The 13,069-nt window shown below is 44.7% G+C and overlaps 1 protein-coding gene across 2 annotated transcripts in view; it reads left to right on the plus strand.

Annotated features, from left to right (window-relative positions):
• The window catches only part of LOC119510374 (nebulin related anchoring protein), a 71,416-nt gene that overhangs the window by 50,560 nt on the left and 7,787 nt on the right, over window positions 1-13,069 (plus strand). For both annotated transcript variants that reach the window (XM_037804654.1, XM_037804655.1), the window contains 7 exons: window positions 458-562; window positions 2,985-3,083; window positions 4,065-4,169; window positions 4,489-4,596; window positions 5,458-5,769; window positions 11,223-11,327; window positions 12,134-12,232. In XM_037804654.1, the coding sequence (XP_037660582.1) occupies window positions 458-562; window positions 2,985-3,083; window positions 4,065-4,169; window positions 4,489-4,596; window positions 5,458-5,769; window positions 11,223-11,327; window positions 12,134-12,232 (933 nt within the window). The remainder of the gene's footprint in view (window positions 1-457; window positions 563-2,984; window positions 3,084-4,064; window positions 4,170-4,488; window positions 4,597-5,457; window positions 5,770-11,222; window positions 11,328-12,133; window positions 12,233-13,069) is intronic.

Consider the following 13,069-nt stretch of genomic DNA (forward strand, 5'->3'; position numbering starts at 1 on the left):
CTTTGCCAGATTATTCTGGATTCATTTATTGGTTCTTTCTTAACCCATGATTAATTGATGCCACCCTCTGCTGCTGGGTTTTGCTTTAGAAGACCTGTTAAACCATTTCCACATTTGCCTCAAGACGGCTGACTTTCTAAACACAATCCGCTCTAGCGTTTGTTTTTTGATAGACCCACATTAAAATAAAAATCTGTCTAGCTTCCCTGTAACACCTACTCTGAGACAAGTGACAGCAGAATTATTTTTCTCTGACCTACATTTTGTTTCCTCCTTACAAGCATTTATTAAGAAACGTTTATGTGTTAGCTGAGTATGCTATATCTGGAGAGACTGGCTTGGCCTGGAGTTGTAATTATGACACTGTCCTGGTGATATTTCATGAGTTCTTTGGCTTCTCTTTGCTTCCTTGTCCTGAGAGTTTGGCTCTTCTGATTCTTCATATCGTTGCTTACAGAATTTGTACCGGCAGGACCTGAACTTTATGCGAGGTGTTGCCTGTGTCATTCCAGGAACATTAGAGATTGAAGGAAGAAAGAAAGCATCTGAACTCATCAGTGAGGTAACTGGCAACCCTGCAGGAGTGATGGGTGCCAAGCACATTTCCATAGGAGAAGTGCAACAAACAGTTTCTTTCTTACTGATAAAGCAGTTGGATGTTACACTGTTAGCAGTGGTGGCTCCTGACTTAACCACTTTTCTTACTGGTTTCTCTACTCCAGACTGGATACCATTTAAGACAGCTTTGCAAATATAGTAAATCCTCTATTAATATATTATTTCACTGGCTCATAAGATGTGCTTTCCTAATATCCCTTTGAAGAGTGGCCTTGTGGTACAATGAAAAGAGGGCAGGCTTTGGAGACCAACAGATGGAGACTGAAATTCCAAGCCAGCACTCAATTGCTTTGTGACCTGAAGTCAGTGACCTGCCCTCTCTGGGTCTTGGCTTCTTAATCAGTCAAATAGGGATAATAATATGTCCCTCATTTGTTTTTTATGATGATTAGCAATTATCTAAGCACTATGCTTCTCTGACAGCTGTATTTGAAATGGTGGCTATAAACATGGTTATAATTTCTTGGTTAAAAACACAGAAGTCTTGAATTCCAAGCTCAGAATTCTTTTCAGGGTCAAAGAGAATCACTCTTTGAACTCCTGGGGGATCTTGCTCACCCCTGCAAGGGTGTCATGACTTCTGTTCATGGTCAATGCCAGGATAGGAGGGCATAATGGAAGACTCTGGAAGTAAAAGAATTCAGTGTCCACCCTGGGTGAGACAGATGGCTTATTGATTTAGGAACTCAGAAATCAAAATTGGCCTCATTGTGAGAGTTTAACTTCAGCTTTGTGCTTTGTTTTTCCAAAGAGATCTCTATAGTGAGTGATTTCCAAACCTCATGATGCATCAAAATCCCCTTTAGAGCTTTAAAAGAAATGCAGGTGCCTGCGCCCCACTGAGGATGCTCTGAATCCCAGTCTCCCAAGGTAGGGCATGGGCGTGTGTATCTTTTTAAGTTGCACAGCTGTTTCTGCCGGGCAGCCACAGCTGAGGAGCACTGCATCTCCGGTGAGCAAAGGTGGGGAGCAAACCTGGAATTCAAATAGTCGTGTTCACATTCACGGCAAAGGACCAGATCTCCTTTTCCCATTGATAAGCATCTACCTTGGTCTGTCTTCTCTTCCTCTCTGCTTTTTCATTCCAAAGGGTTCTGTGGTCACAAGAGCAGGGGATGGGCTGGATTCTTGAGTGACAGACTAGCTGCCTTTGCAAAATGAGGTTTTATAACTGGTACTTTTTTCCCTTAAATTTTTTTTTAGGACAGTATGATTTTATTTAAAAATTTGCAAAGCTGAAGGAGGGATCTGACCTTTTGTTAAAAGAAGGCCATTTGCACAGTATATATTTAGCCATTTGGCTTTGTGTCAAATAACAACAGACAAGGAAGTTTCTGTTCAGGATCCTCTCACCAGCAAACTCAGCCAGGTGCCCGGGATCTTGTAGCAAGAGAGCACATTCCCTGGGCTGAAGCCCATGGTAAACCCTCTCCCTCAAGTAGAAGACCAGTTCTTCCCCAGGCACACACATGAGGTCTTATGCTCATTGCTCTAAAGAGGGCCCTGAGAATCCTTCATTTTAAAGTTTAGAAAATGTGAAAGGATAGTTGCAAAAGTAATATAAAACCCCTACAGAGAACTACAACATACCCCCACCCACATACCTAGATTCACCAATTTTAACAGTTTGCTACATTTGCCGTATTATTCTATCCACCCATCTATCTGTCCATTCATCCTGCCAGCCAGCCAGCCATCCTTCTGTCTGTCCATCTGTCTACCCACGTATTTATCTATATTCTAAATATTCCACAGTAGGTTGTATACATCATGCTCCTTGAATACTTCCTAAAAGACAAGGATATTCATTTATGTAACCACTTTAAGTACAGTTACCAACTTCAAGAAATTTAGCATTATAAATCTTGCAGTCTATATTCCAATTTTTCACATGTCCCAGTAATGTCCTTTTGGGCCTTTTCTCTTCCATTATTAAATCCAGTCCAGGATCATGTATTACATTTAATTGTCATTGTCTCTGCAGTCACTCTTCTTTTTTAAATTGTAGAAACATATATACAACATAAACTTTCCCATCTCAACCACTCCCAAACAGTGGGCTTAATGCCATCCACAGTGTTGCAGTACCCTCATCAGCATCCATTACCAGCACTTTCCCATCACCCCAAACAGAAGCCCTATGCCCATCCCCCCTCCCCCACCCGGTAAACTGTACTCTACATTCTGTCTCTGTGGATTTGCATATTGTAGCTATTTCATATAAGTTCCTTTGTGTCTGACTGATTCACCATGATGTCGTCAAGGTTCATCCATGTAGTGGTGTAACTAGTATTTAAAGAACTGGTCCTTTTTCTGGTTTTATACCTTACGGAGTCTTCTTATTCTGTTCTTGTGTGTCAATTCAGAGTAAATATCGTCAGCAACCCCAGTCATTCAAGTATACAGCTGTCACAGACTCTCCCAGCCTCCTTCACGCAAAATTCAGCAATCAGATTACAAACGAGGTAAGGTGTCCTGATGGCTTTGGAACAGGCTTTTGAAAAATGGCTAGATTGTTAAAAATACCTGTAGATGTTTGTGGGGTGGGGGAGGGGAGAAAGGAGCACGGACGTTTGCATAGAGCTTTGAAAAGGAAAAAAGCCCATTTTATGGGGCCTAAACATTTTCCAGAAGGAAAGAAGACCCAGTTAGAAATCCAGTTTAGTCCATAGTCTCGCTGCTCCTCAGGTGTTGCCACGGACCACCATCTCCTGGGAACCCATGAGAAGTGCTGAAATCTCAGGTCCCGCCCCAGACCTACTGAATCCAGATGGTCACCTGGTGATTCTCTTGCACATTAAAGCTTGAGAAGTACTGTTCTATAATTCATTTGGTCTGTGTATGTAAATATAGGCTAAGCAATTTATGTTGTTATTCTGGCAAGACTCTTGGTGGTCCAGAGGGTAGTTTATACATTCTGGTGTTTGTCCGTCTTCTTGATTCTCTGCCTCCTCATCTCACTACCCAATGAACACTTTAAAAATTCTCTATCAGATTAAGGAGAAAGGGGGAGAAATCCCATCACATGAAATCATCATTCCACTCTTATTGGTTCTACTTTTTAGTGACTCCCTTACAGGGTTGAAATGGAGGGTGAGCTTGGCAGAGAATTAAATTTTGAATCCTCTCTAGTTTTTACGATTCTTCTCCTAAGTTTTAGAAGTCAGTTGAGATTTGACTAGTTAGGCAATTAGTTCCCCATCTCACCCCAAGTGAAATGTAAGAAGTGGCAGCTTGGTATATTCCTTTTATATCACTCAACTTGACTCATGAAGAACTGTCTTTATTGAAAGCACCCACTTCTTCAAGGCTGACGGTGCATCCATCCCACGGTGAATGGCCTTTTACAAATGAGAATTCTCCCAATCGCAGATCAGGGACCTCTGGTACTGCAGAAATGCACAGCACTTATTTTCTTGCTACTGCTTTTTTGTTTTTCTGCCCAGCGCCTCTATAGAGCAGCCGGAGAAGATGCGAGACACCAGTACACAATGACCCTGGGTCTGCCCGAGTTTGTCCGAGCAAAAACGAATGCGGCCAATCTGAGTGATGTAAGCCTTTCCCCTGGCTGAAGTTCAGGCATGCTCCATAGCCACCAGCAATGACCTTTCTGGTGTTCACGGAAACCTCTTTAAATGCATAGCCTAGAGGCCCATGTTAAAGCTACCTGCATGCAAATGTGTTGAGTGCATGAGTGTCAGAGCCCACTACAGCCTGTGTGCTAATGAGAGTTTCTCCACAAAATAGGAGGCTTCTGCCTGTCAGAAATCGATTCTGGAACACTGTACTACAAATGAAAGGGGTAGCCTTTCTTCATTGATTCATGTGATTTTTTTTTTTAAAGAACTGCTACATGTGTTCCTACTTTAGGCAAAATACCAGGAGTCTTGGCGTAATCTTCGTGCTCAAGGCTACAAGCTGACAATAGAGGCACTCCCCTTTCAGGCTGCTCGGGCCTCTGGAGATAAAGCCAGCGATGTGAGTAGAATGATTTGACCTTCCATCTTGCCTAATTTCCGTTAACTTCATGTAAAACCATGTCTACTGCCGGTTTTCCTGAATTAAAGCAAATCCATAACCATGTAAGACAGGATGTCACCTGCAGAATATATTAGTTATAAATGAGCGTCTTTGACAGAGGGAGGGAGAGAAAGACTCGGTTAATCCGAAGCTAAATTCAGACAAAGGTTGCCAGCAGGAAGGAGATCAGGCTTCATTTCTACTTGCGATGTCTAGCAAATGATCCCCCTGTAATGCAGAACGGCCTGCTTTCTAACTCCACCCAGAATTAGAAAGAGAAATTGTCCTAACAACCGTAGCCCATCACCCTCTCTGCTCTCTGTAATTTCACGCATCTGCGTTAGGATTTGCCAACTGTGTTGCAGCCACTCTGCCGATAACGTCCATAGCTTTGGGACATGAAGGTGACTTTCTCTTTCCCACAAACAAATCACAGAAAAACGTGGACTTCAAATAAATGGATCTTGTCTTTTGGGTTTAATGTTTTGCGGAGTGTGAACAGATAAAGCACAAGTTTTTCTTTCACCCTTTTTGATAAATTCCTTTTGGCCATAGGACACATAAAGGGAATGGAGTCTTTGCTTGGGTTCTGAGGCTCTGATTTTAATTAGATGGGAAGAATGGATCGATGTTTTAATTGTTCATCTCCCTGGGGAGGGAGAAGGCACAATCTCAGGCCATCCCTGTTGGGGCTTTTCTTGTAATCATCCCTTTCTAGTGTAAGAAAAGGCGATTTTTCTAGGGTATGCAATGAAAGTGCATGGATGGACTTTAAGCAGGCCAAATGCCGGCCCCTGACCGGCTGGTGCTTCCTCCCAGTTTCTCTACAGACACGACTTTGTGAAGGAGCGAGGGAGGCTCATCGGGGCCCGGAGCGTGAGCGACGACCCCAGGCTCCTGCACTGCCAGCGCGTGGGCCAGCTGCAGAGTGAGCACCAGTACAGGAGGCGGGCAGCCGGCAGCCAGGCCCGGTACCACCTGCCCTTGGACATGGTGAACATGGTCCACGCCCGGCGGGCCCAAGCCCTGGCCAGCGACCACGACTACCGGACACGGAGCCACGCGTTCACGGCGCTGCCCGAGGACCTGAAGATGGTCTGGGCCAAGAAAGCCCACGCCCTGCAGAGCGAGGTAGGGGGCGGCTGGTGGAATGCAAACAGCCCCCGACCTTCCTCCTCCCACGAGGCTGCATGTGTATCTCTCCTCTTCCTTGGCCCTTTGACACCAACCTGCCCCCCTCTCTGCTCCAAACCACTGTGCGCTCAGTCTATATTATATAGGTTGGAATCATTCATTCAATCATTCAACAAATACTTATTGAGCACCTACTATGTGCCAGACTCTGTTCTAGGCCCTGGGGATACAGCCAGCAGTCACCAAAAGAGTAAAAAATTCCTGGCTTACAGGGGATGAGTAGGGAAGACAGAGGTAAATGAGAACGTGATAAATAAGTAAAATATAGTATGTCAGATGGTGATGCATGCTATGGAGACAAAAAAGGCAGGGAAGGTGGGATCAGAGTGTGTGACTGTGTGTCTGAATATACATGCGTGTGTGTGTGTATGTGCACATGTGCAATTTGAAATAGGGGTTCAGGGTAGTTCTCATTGAAAAGATAATAATTGAGCAAATAACTAAAGATGATGAGGGAATGAAGCATGTGATTTTCTGGGGAAAAGTCATTCCAGGCAAAAAGAACGGCCAGTCCCAAGGCAAGTCTGCATGTCTGATGCCCATGGGAAGTGAGTGAGTGTGCTGGGCATCCTCAGGGATGGGCAGAGAGAGAACAGGGGCTGCGCTGCATTTGGTAAGGATGGTGGTGCTCTCTGGCAAGAATCATACTCATCACTGATGCTGACCGACTGCTTCCTATGAGCTGGCCCCGTTCTAAGAGCTTTGCAAGTATGGCTTACTTTTAGCCTTGCCGCAGTGCCATGCGGTGGGTACAGCTGTTACTTCTGTTTTAGAGAGGAAATCACACAGGAGGTGCTAAAGCTGGACCTGGCTCCAGAACCCGGACTCGTGACCATCCTGCTCTCCTGGAGGGAGCTCAGAGCTGGCAGAGCCCTGCCTTTCATTGTGCAGGGGCAGAGCCTGGGCCTGGGAAGGGCAAGTCACACCTACCCCAGCGGGTGGGTGGGTAGGAACAGCCCCCTTCCCACATCACAGTGGGAGACTCGGAGTCAGCCTTCGGGGGTTCATACTGCAGCACCTTCGCTTACTGACTATGAACCTGGCCAAGTCGCATGTCCTCCGCGAGCCTCAGTTTCCTCTGCTGTGATTGCACGCTGCTGGCCACCCTTATGGGGTCCTCACTTGGGGCAGACACTGCACACACGCATCGTCCCTCCAGGCTCACAGCAGCCCTAGGAGGAAGGTGGTCTCATTTTAGAGCACAACCCCAGGGCTGCTGTCACATCGGCCCTTATCTTTTCAGGGTTTCTCAACCTTGGCAGTACTGACACTTTGGACCTGATAATTCCATGTTGTGGGGGCTGGGCTGTGCACTGCTGAATGTTTAGCAGCATCACCCCCGATTTGATTAATTAACTTAATTAATGGCCTTTATCCACTACATGCCAATAGTACTTCCTCCCCCAGTGTGACAACCAAAAATGTCTCCAGATATTGCCAAATGTCTCCTGTTGAGAACCTCTGGCCTCTGAAGCGCTGCGCACGGTCCCGGGCCCTGGGCTGGCCCGTGTGGTTGTGTTCTCTAGACCACGCCGCCCAGTCTGGTCGCCTTCAGGGCAAGGACTGCTCTCAGCCTGCTTATAAATCGTAACAAGTGGAGTGTTTATAACACACAGTTGATTATTAATTCTGATATTAATGATTTTATTAATTAACTTAATTATAATTTGAGGATCAACCACGATATACCGGACACTGCAATATCGCATTGTTGACTCTTAGGTAGAGTAAGGAGTGGGGGGACTTCACCTGAGCCCTGCCCTGCATTAGGAATCTAGTCACCAAAATGCCAGCTCAAGTTCCACTTGCTAGAAGGCAGTTCTGGGACCCTCAAAAATAGCTCATGGCAGGACTCCAGTGCCCGACCGGGGACCTTCTTGTCCATTGGGCTGTTTTGGGAGGAGCGATGCCTTCTGGGACAGGCCCCTGATGAGGAGGTGGGGGCTCCAGGGAGAGGGGAGGAGACAGAGGCTGTGCATTGGGAGCCCAGCTTGGTCATGAGCAATCACCTTGCTTTCTAGGCCTCCGTTTCTCCATTGGAGAAGCAAAGCAGTTGAATATGATAGGTGGATCTCAGACTTTCGGGATTCACAGGTAAAATTTAAAGAATGAGGGCATCTATATCATGCTGTCAAATTTTAATTTTATTTAGTAAGGGAAAGAAAGATAACCAAGCACTTCCCCCAAATTAACATTTGTCACTGTTATTTCATAAAAGAAAGGAAATTTTAACACTAAAAAAAAAAAGTACATACTCTAAGAAATAAGGAGAGTCCTTCCCAAGAAGCAGAAGTTGGCAATCTTATGCTGACATTTTAAAAAATAGGAAATGTATTAAAATTTTGAATGCTAAGAAATTTTTCTTGAATTTAAAATTATCATATCACACTGCATGCTTTTTTAAAAAAACTACAAGTTTGTTAATTTGGGGATCTGGATGTTGTGAACAGTAAACCTCAAAACGTCCATGTGGTTCTGAGACTTCGGTTAAACTGCAGTCATTTTGAAACATCCAGTTTCACGTGGTTAAACTAGTAGAAAAGGAAACACAAGCTCGACAGGAGGTGGCTCTTTTTAGCATAGTCTGGGGGAGGGACAGCAGCCCCAGGCTTCAGCTACTCCTGCCCTCTCCCTCCCAGGCTGGAAAGAAAACTGAGTTGGGCCAGAGGGAGCTGGGAGCTTCTGGCCCCGGAGCTAAGCTTCTTAAGGCCGTGATAGCTCCAACTTAGCCGATGCCCTGGCCAAGGCAAGGTGCTGTCGTGGAAGGGTGCAAGCTTGACTGCTTCTAATGTCTTCCCAATGTGCCCTTCTACCATTCCCTCCACGGTCTTGCATAGGAACAGCACATGCAGGGACCGCCCTGGGTTCCCATCCTGGCCCCACCCTTTCCAGCCTTCACCTCAGGTTGGCTCCTGGAGCTCTTTGGGTTGCGGTTTTCCCATCAGAAACCAGAGCAGCAGCGATAGCTAACTCTGCCTGAACTAACGAGCTATCTCTTTTAACATCTAGGTAGGTACTAGTGTTGATTGCATTTTTACACATGCGGAACTAAGGCACCGATAATCTAAGTAACTTGCCCAAGGCCACACAGCGGGCAGGGAAATAACTTGCTCAAGACCATACAGCTAGTAAGAGGCAAATCGGCGCTCCCAGCTCACTCTTGACCCTCGGGTCAGTGCTCTGTGGCATCCCAGGCGGCTGGAATAGGAACCCGGCTTCTCTGGCTCCAGGGCCACTCTCTTCACCATGACCCAGTATGTTCTAGAGCACAGCAGAAGCTGGCTCTTCTGAGAATCTGAGCAATCATTTAAATAACAAAATTGTTCTATAAATAGGAATAAGAGCCCCTCCTTTGAGGTTGACCTGAGAACTGAATGGGATTATATATCTAAAGCAACTCATGTGCTATGCAACATAGTGATTATAATGATTCTTATTAATATGACAAAGACATCCCACCCATCCCCTTCCCCTGGCCACCCCCTGAGCATGATTGTTGATGATGTTGTTCCTGCATTAGAACCTAGGGACTGAAAGCTGCTGAAAACAGGGTGCCAGAAAACCCCACAGGTGACCCGAAAAAGGCATCCAGACCTTACTGTCTGTAAGGAAAAATTGCAAGGCTGCCATTGGGAAAGACAGATTCAGCTGGGCAACACAGAAGGTCTCTATTATCTTAGAATCCTTCTTCGAAGCCATCTTTGGGTAGCTGTTTCTTCTTGGCTCCCCTCCCCTCTCCCCCACTTGTTTTGTGAAGTTTGGGGCAGGCGTGTTGTTTTTAGGGTCTGCATGAACGGTACAAGCTGGGCCGGGAGCTGAAATATCAATAGATGATCCATTTATAGGAGAGTGAGGCGCAGCCAGATCTTTGGGGAGCCTGCATCTTGCTTTCTGACTTACCTGCAATCGTACTGTTCAGCTCAACAAAAGGCAAGTTGAAAGAGTGCTCCCCACTTCATCTCGCTTATGAAAGGAGCAAGACCCGGCTGTGAAGAGGCCCTGTAGGATCATTCTCTCTGACTTAGAAATTTATCCAATTTTCTCTGTTCTTTATCAGAGTGGAAGGCAAAAAGCCTTGCTGGTATAGACTGAAAGATCGTGGTATAAAAAGCGATCTTACTGACATGGGGTTTTGAAACCTTCTCCCGAGCTTCAGTGATGCTTCCCTTTGCCAGGTGGATGGCAGTCGGATTTGCACAGGGACATTATCCCGCAGCCAGTAGATCAGAAACGCACCTCTTTGAGGCCAGCTGTGAGGAACACTGTGAGTCCTGAAACGAAAGAAAACGAAAAAGGCCAAGAGGCTGATTTCTGGAGTGATATTTTGCGTTACAGCAGAGCTTATATCTAAATTAGAGAAATACCATTAACTTCGTTTCAATCCAGATTTTAGGTTGCCTTAGAGAGGTTTCTTCCACATTAAAAATGACATAATTTCCATAAAGAGAAGAAGAAAAGTATTCATGTGAGGGTCCTCATTGTGGTTAATGGTGGGCAGATCAAAAAAACAGTAATAAGATTAAACATTTTAGGAAACTGTTAATCAGACCTATTGATTGATTTTGAGCGTGACTTGGTATTTTTCCCAGGAATGATGACATCTCAACTGTAGTCATCTTCTTGAGCCCTTGATATGAAGAAAGGCAATTAGCCCATTTTTGCAATACAAGCAAATTATAATTAAAAGCACATTATAATGATGAGTAACAGTGGGAGGAGGGGGTAAACTGAGGCATGAAACGATTAAAGTGACCAGCTGTATCTAAGTTTGTTTCGGGCTTTAGAGTCCTGCTACAATTGAGTCTCCCGTCCTCACTACCACTACCTCAAGAAAAATAAATCTGACTTACGGAGTGACTCTTGGCCCTGAGTGTACCAAGTGTTTTCCTGAGAACAGATCTTCAGGTATCACAGAGAGAAAAACTGTCACATTTTGCTAAAGTGATTTGCTTCAAGTCACAGTAGACTTGATCCAAAGCTTAAAGCTCTTTTCACAACTGAATAGTATGTAGAATTTTTTGAATTAGTCAGGCAGGCGATTGCCTCATGCCAGAAAAAAACAAAAACATCAGTACTGATGCTCGGGCTTGAGCATCTTCCAGCCTTTTCTTGAAGTGGCCATTCGCATAAGCATTCCCTTCTGCTCTGGATCCTTTAATTCACTGGTGGGGCCCTCTTGTATCTTGTGCACGATCTATTATTTAATCCCTGGTGGAATGCACAAACAAACAGGTTGACTTGATGACATTCAGAATGCACTCCAAATGAAGATGTGGATATGTTGTGATGAAGCATCATTAAAAATGCTATTACAAATTAAGGATCTTCTTGAAATGCCCTAATAGTGTTAGACATCCTGCTGATAAAAGCCAATGATTTTCTTCCTCCAGTTGCGCTACAAATCAGACCTGATGGGCATGAAGGGGATAGGATGGCTGGCACTGAGTTCCCCACAGTTGGAGAGTGCAAAGAAGGCTGGGGAGCTCATCAGTGAGGTACTGTCAACCTGCGTGTTTACATAGAACTGACAAGGGCAAGCTAGCATTTCCTTTGGGGAGTAGAGATCCCAAGAGGACCTAATGGCTGCTGAGCTCCCAGTGTTTTTCTGGGACCATTTGCAGCCAAATCCTGAGACAGAAGGAGATTTCCTTCCAAATGAATTCACTGCTGGGGAACTAAGGGTGTGTTCCAAACTGGGCAGTGAAAGCTGGGTGATGCGTTTGAAGGCTTTCATTAGCTATGTTACATGCAATAATGATTGAAACTGTTCCAGTGTTTTCAGGAGGGGAATTTGCCACCCACCTACTGAGTTTACTTACAGTGTCCAGTGTGCAGGGGATATTGCCTGATTTCAGATGGTTTTAAAAGTTGCACGGGGATAGTTACATTCACTGAACTTCCCGCTGTCTGATGGGGCTTGAGGTCTCTGCCCTGGAATCCCCTCGAGGGTGACACTGCTTTCTTCGGTTTCTTAGTAATAGAGCTTATGTGGGCAGGGTCCAAGCAGGGCCATGATGATACTGAATTCTGCCCTCTACTGAATTCCTCTATTGGGAGGAGCCATGCTATTTTGCAGCCTCTTTCTTCAAGGGAGTAAATATCTGTAAAATGTTCCTGATCACAAAGAAGCTTGGATCTTTTCCGTACTTTTGATTGTTATATGCCTACCAAGAAGGGAGACTTGTTTTCCACTAATGTCATTGGCATATTTGTTGCTGAATAGATGGGGATGAAGTTGCATCCAGAAAAATGCATGATACTTGGATTGTGTTTCATGGGAATCTTTGTTTTCTTCCTATAGACCAAATATCGTAAAAAACCAGACAGCATCAAGTTCACCGCGGTGGTTGACTCTCCAGACCTGGTTCATGCCAAGAGAAGCTACATGCACTGCAACGAGGTGGGTTCTCCTCATCAGTCACCCCAGCAAGCAGTAGGGGACACGTGGGCCAGTGGCCAGGGCCGAGGACCACGGGCTCTGGCTAGACGGGTGTGCAAACCTGCCTTTGCTGTCTACCTGCTTCATGATCTTCAGCCAGTTCTTAATATTTTCTAATCTCGATTTTCTTATTTGCAAAAGGGTGGTGGGTAATAATAGCCACCATTTTAGAGGATTTGATGAGTTAACTGAGAATTGAATAAATAAAAGTATATAAATCTTCTTTAGCAGGTACCTGGAACATAATAAGTCCTCAGTAAATGTCCCTTATTATGGTTTGATTAATAACATACTAAGTATTATTGGTGATCCCTTAGCAGGCACTAGACCAGATACATCTTAATTGGTGATAGATGGTGATGAAATGCACAGTTTAACATAACCCAATTTTTAAAAAAGATACAAAAAAGAACAGCTATATTAAAGTTTTCTTTCTGCCTTTACTTGCTGTAATTTAGCCCCATTTCCTCTCTCCTGTATTTATTTCAAAAAATAGGAAGTTCAATGTTTTTTTCCTTGAAATTGCCAAAGGATTCAACTTTGCATACACAGCAACCAAGCTGCCTTGTTCTCACAGAGAGCCCAAGGCTGTGCTCACTGACTCACATTTGCAAAGTCCAAACGATCTGAAAATGGATCAGAATATTAAGTATTACATGTTCCTCTCTGTTAGTAGATGAGACTCAAACAGTTCCTAAAATGTTTCACAATTCTTAAATTACCACTCTAAAAACTGCAAGTAAAAACACCTACGGAGACATTTTATACTAAAAAGTACTCGATGATTAGTGTTTCATT

This window comes from Choloepus didactylus, chromosome 15, assembly GCF_015220235.1.
Source record: "Choloepus didactylus isolate mChoDid1 chromosome 15, mChoDid1.pri, whole genome shotgun sequence".
In the NCBI taxonomy this organism is placed as follows: Eukaryota; Metazoa; Chordata; class Mammalia; order Pilosa; family Megalonychidae; genus Choloepus; species Choloepus didactylus.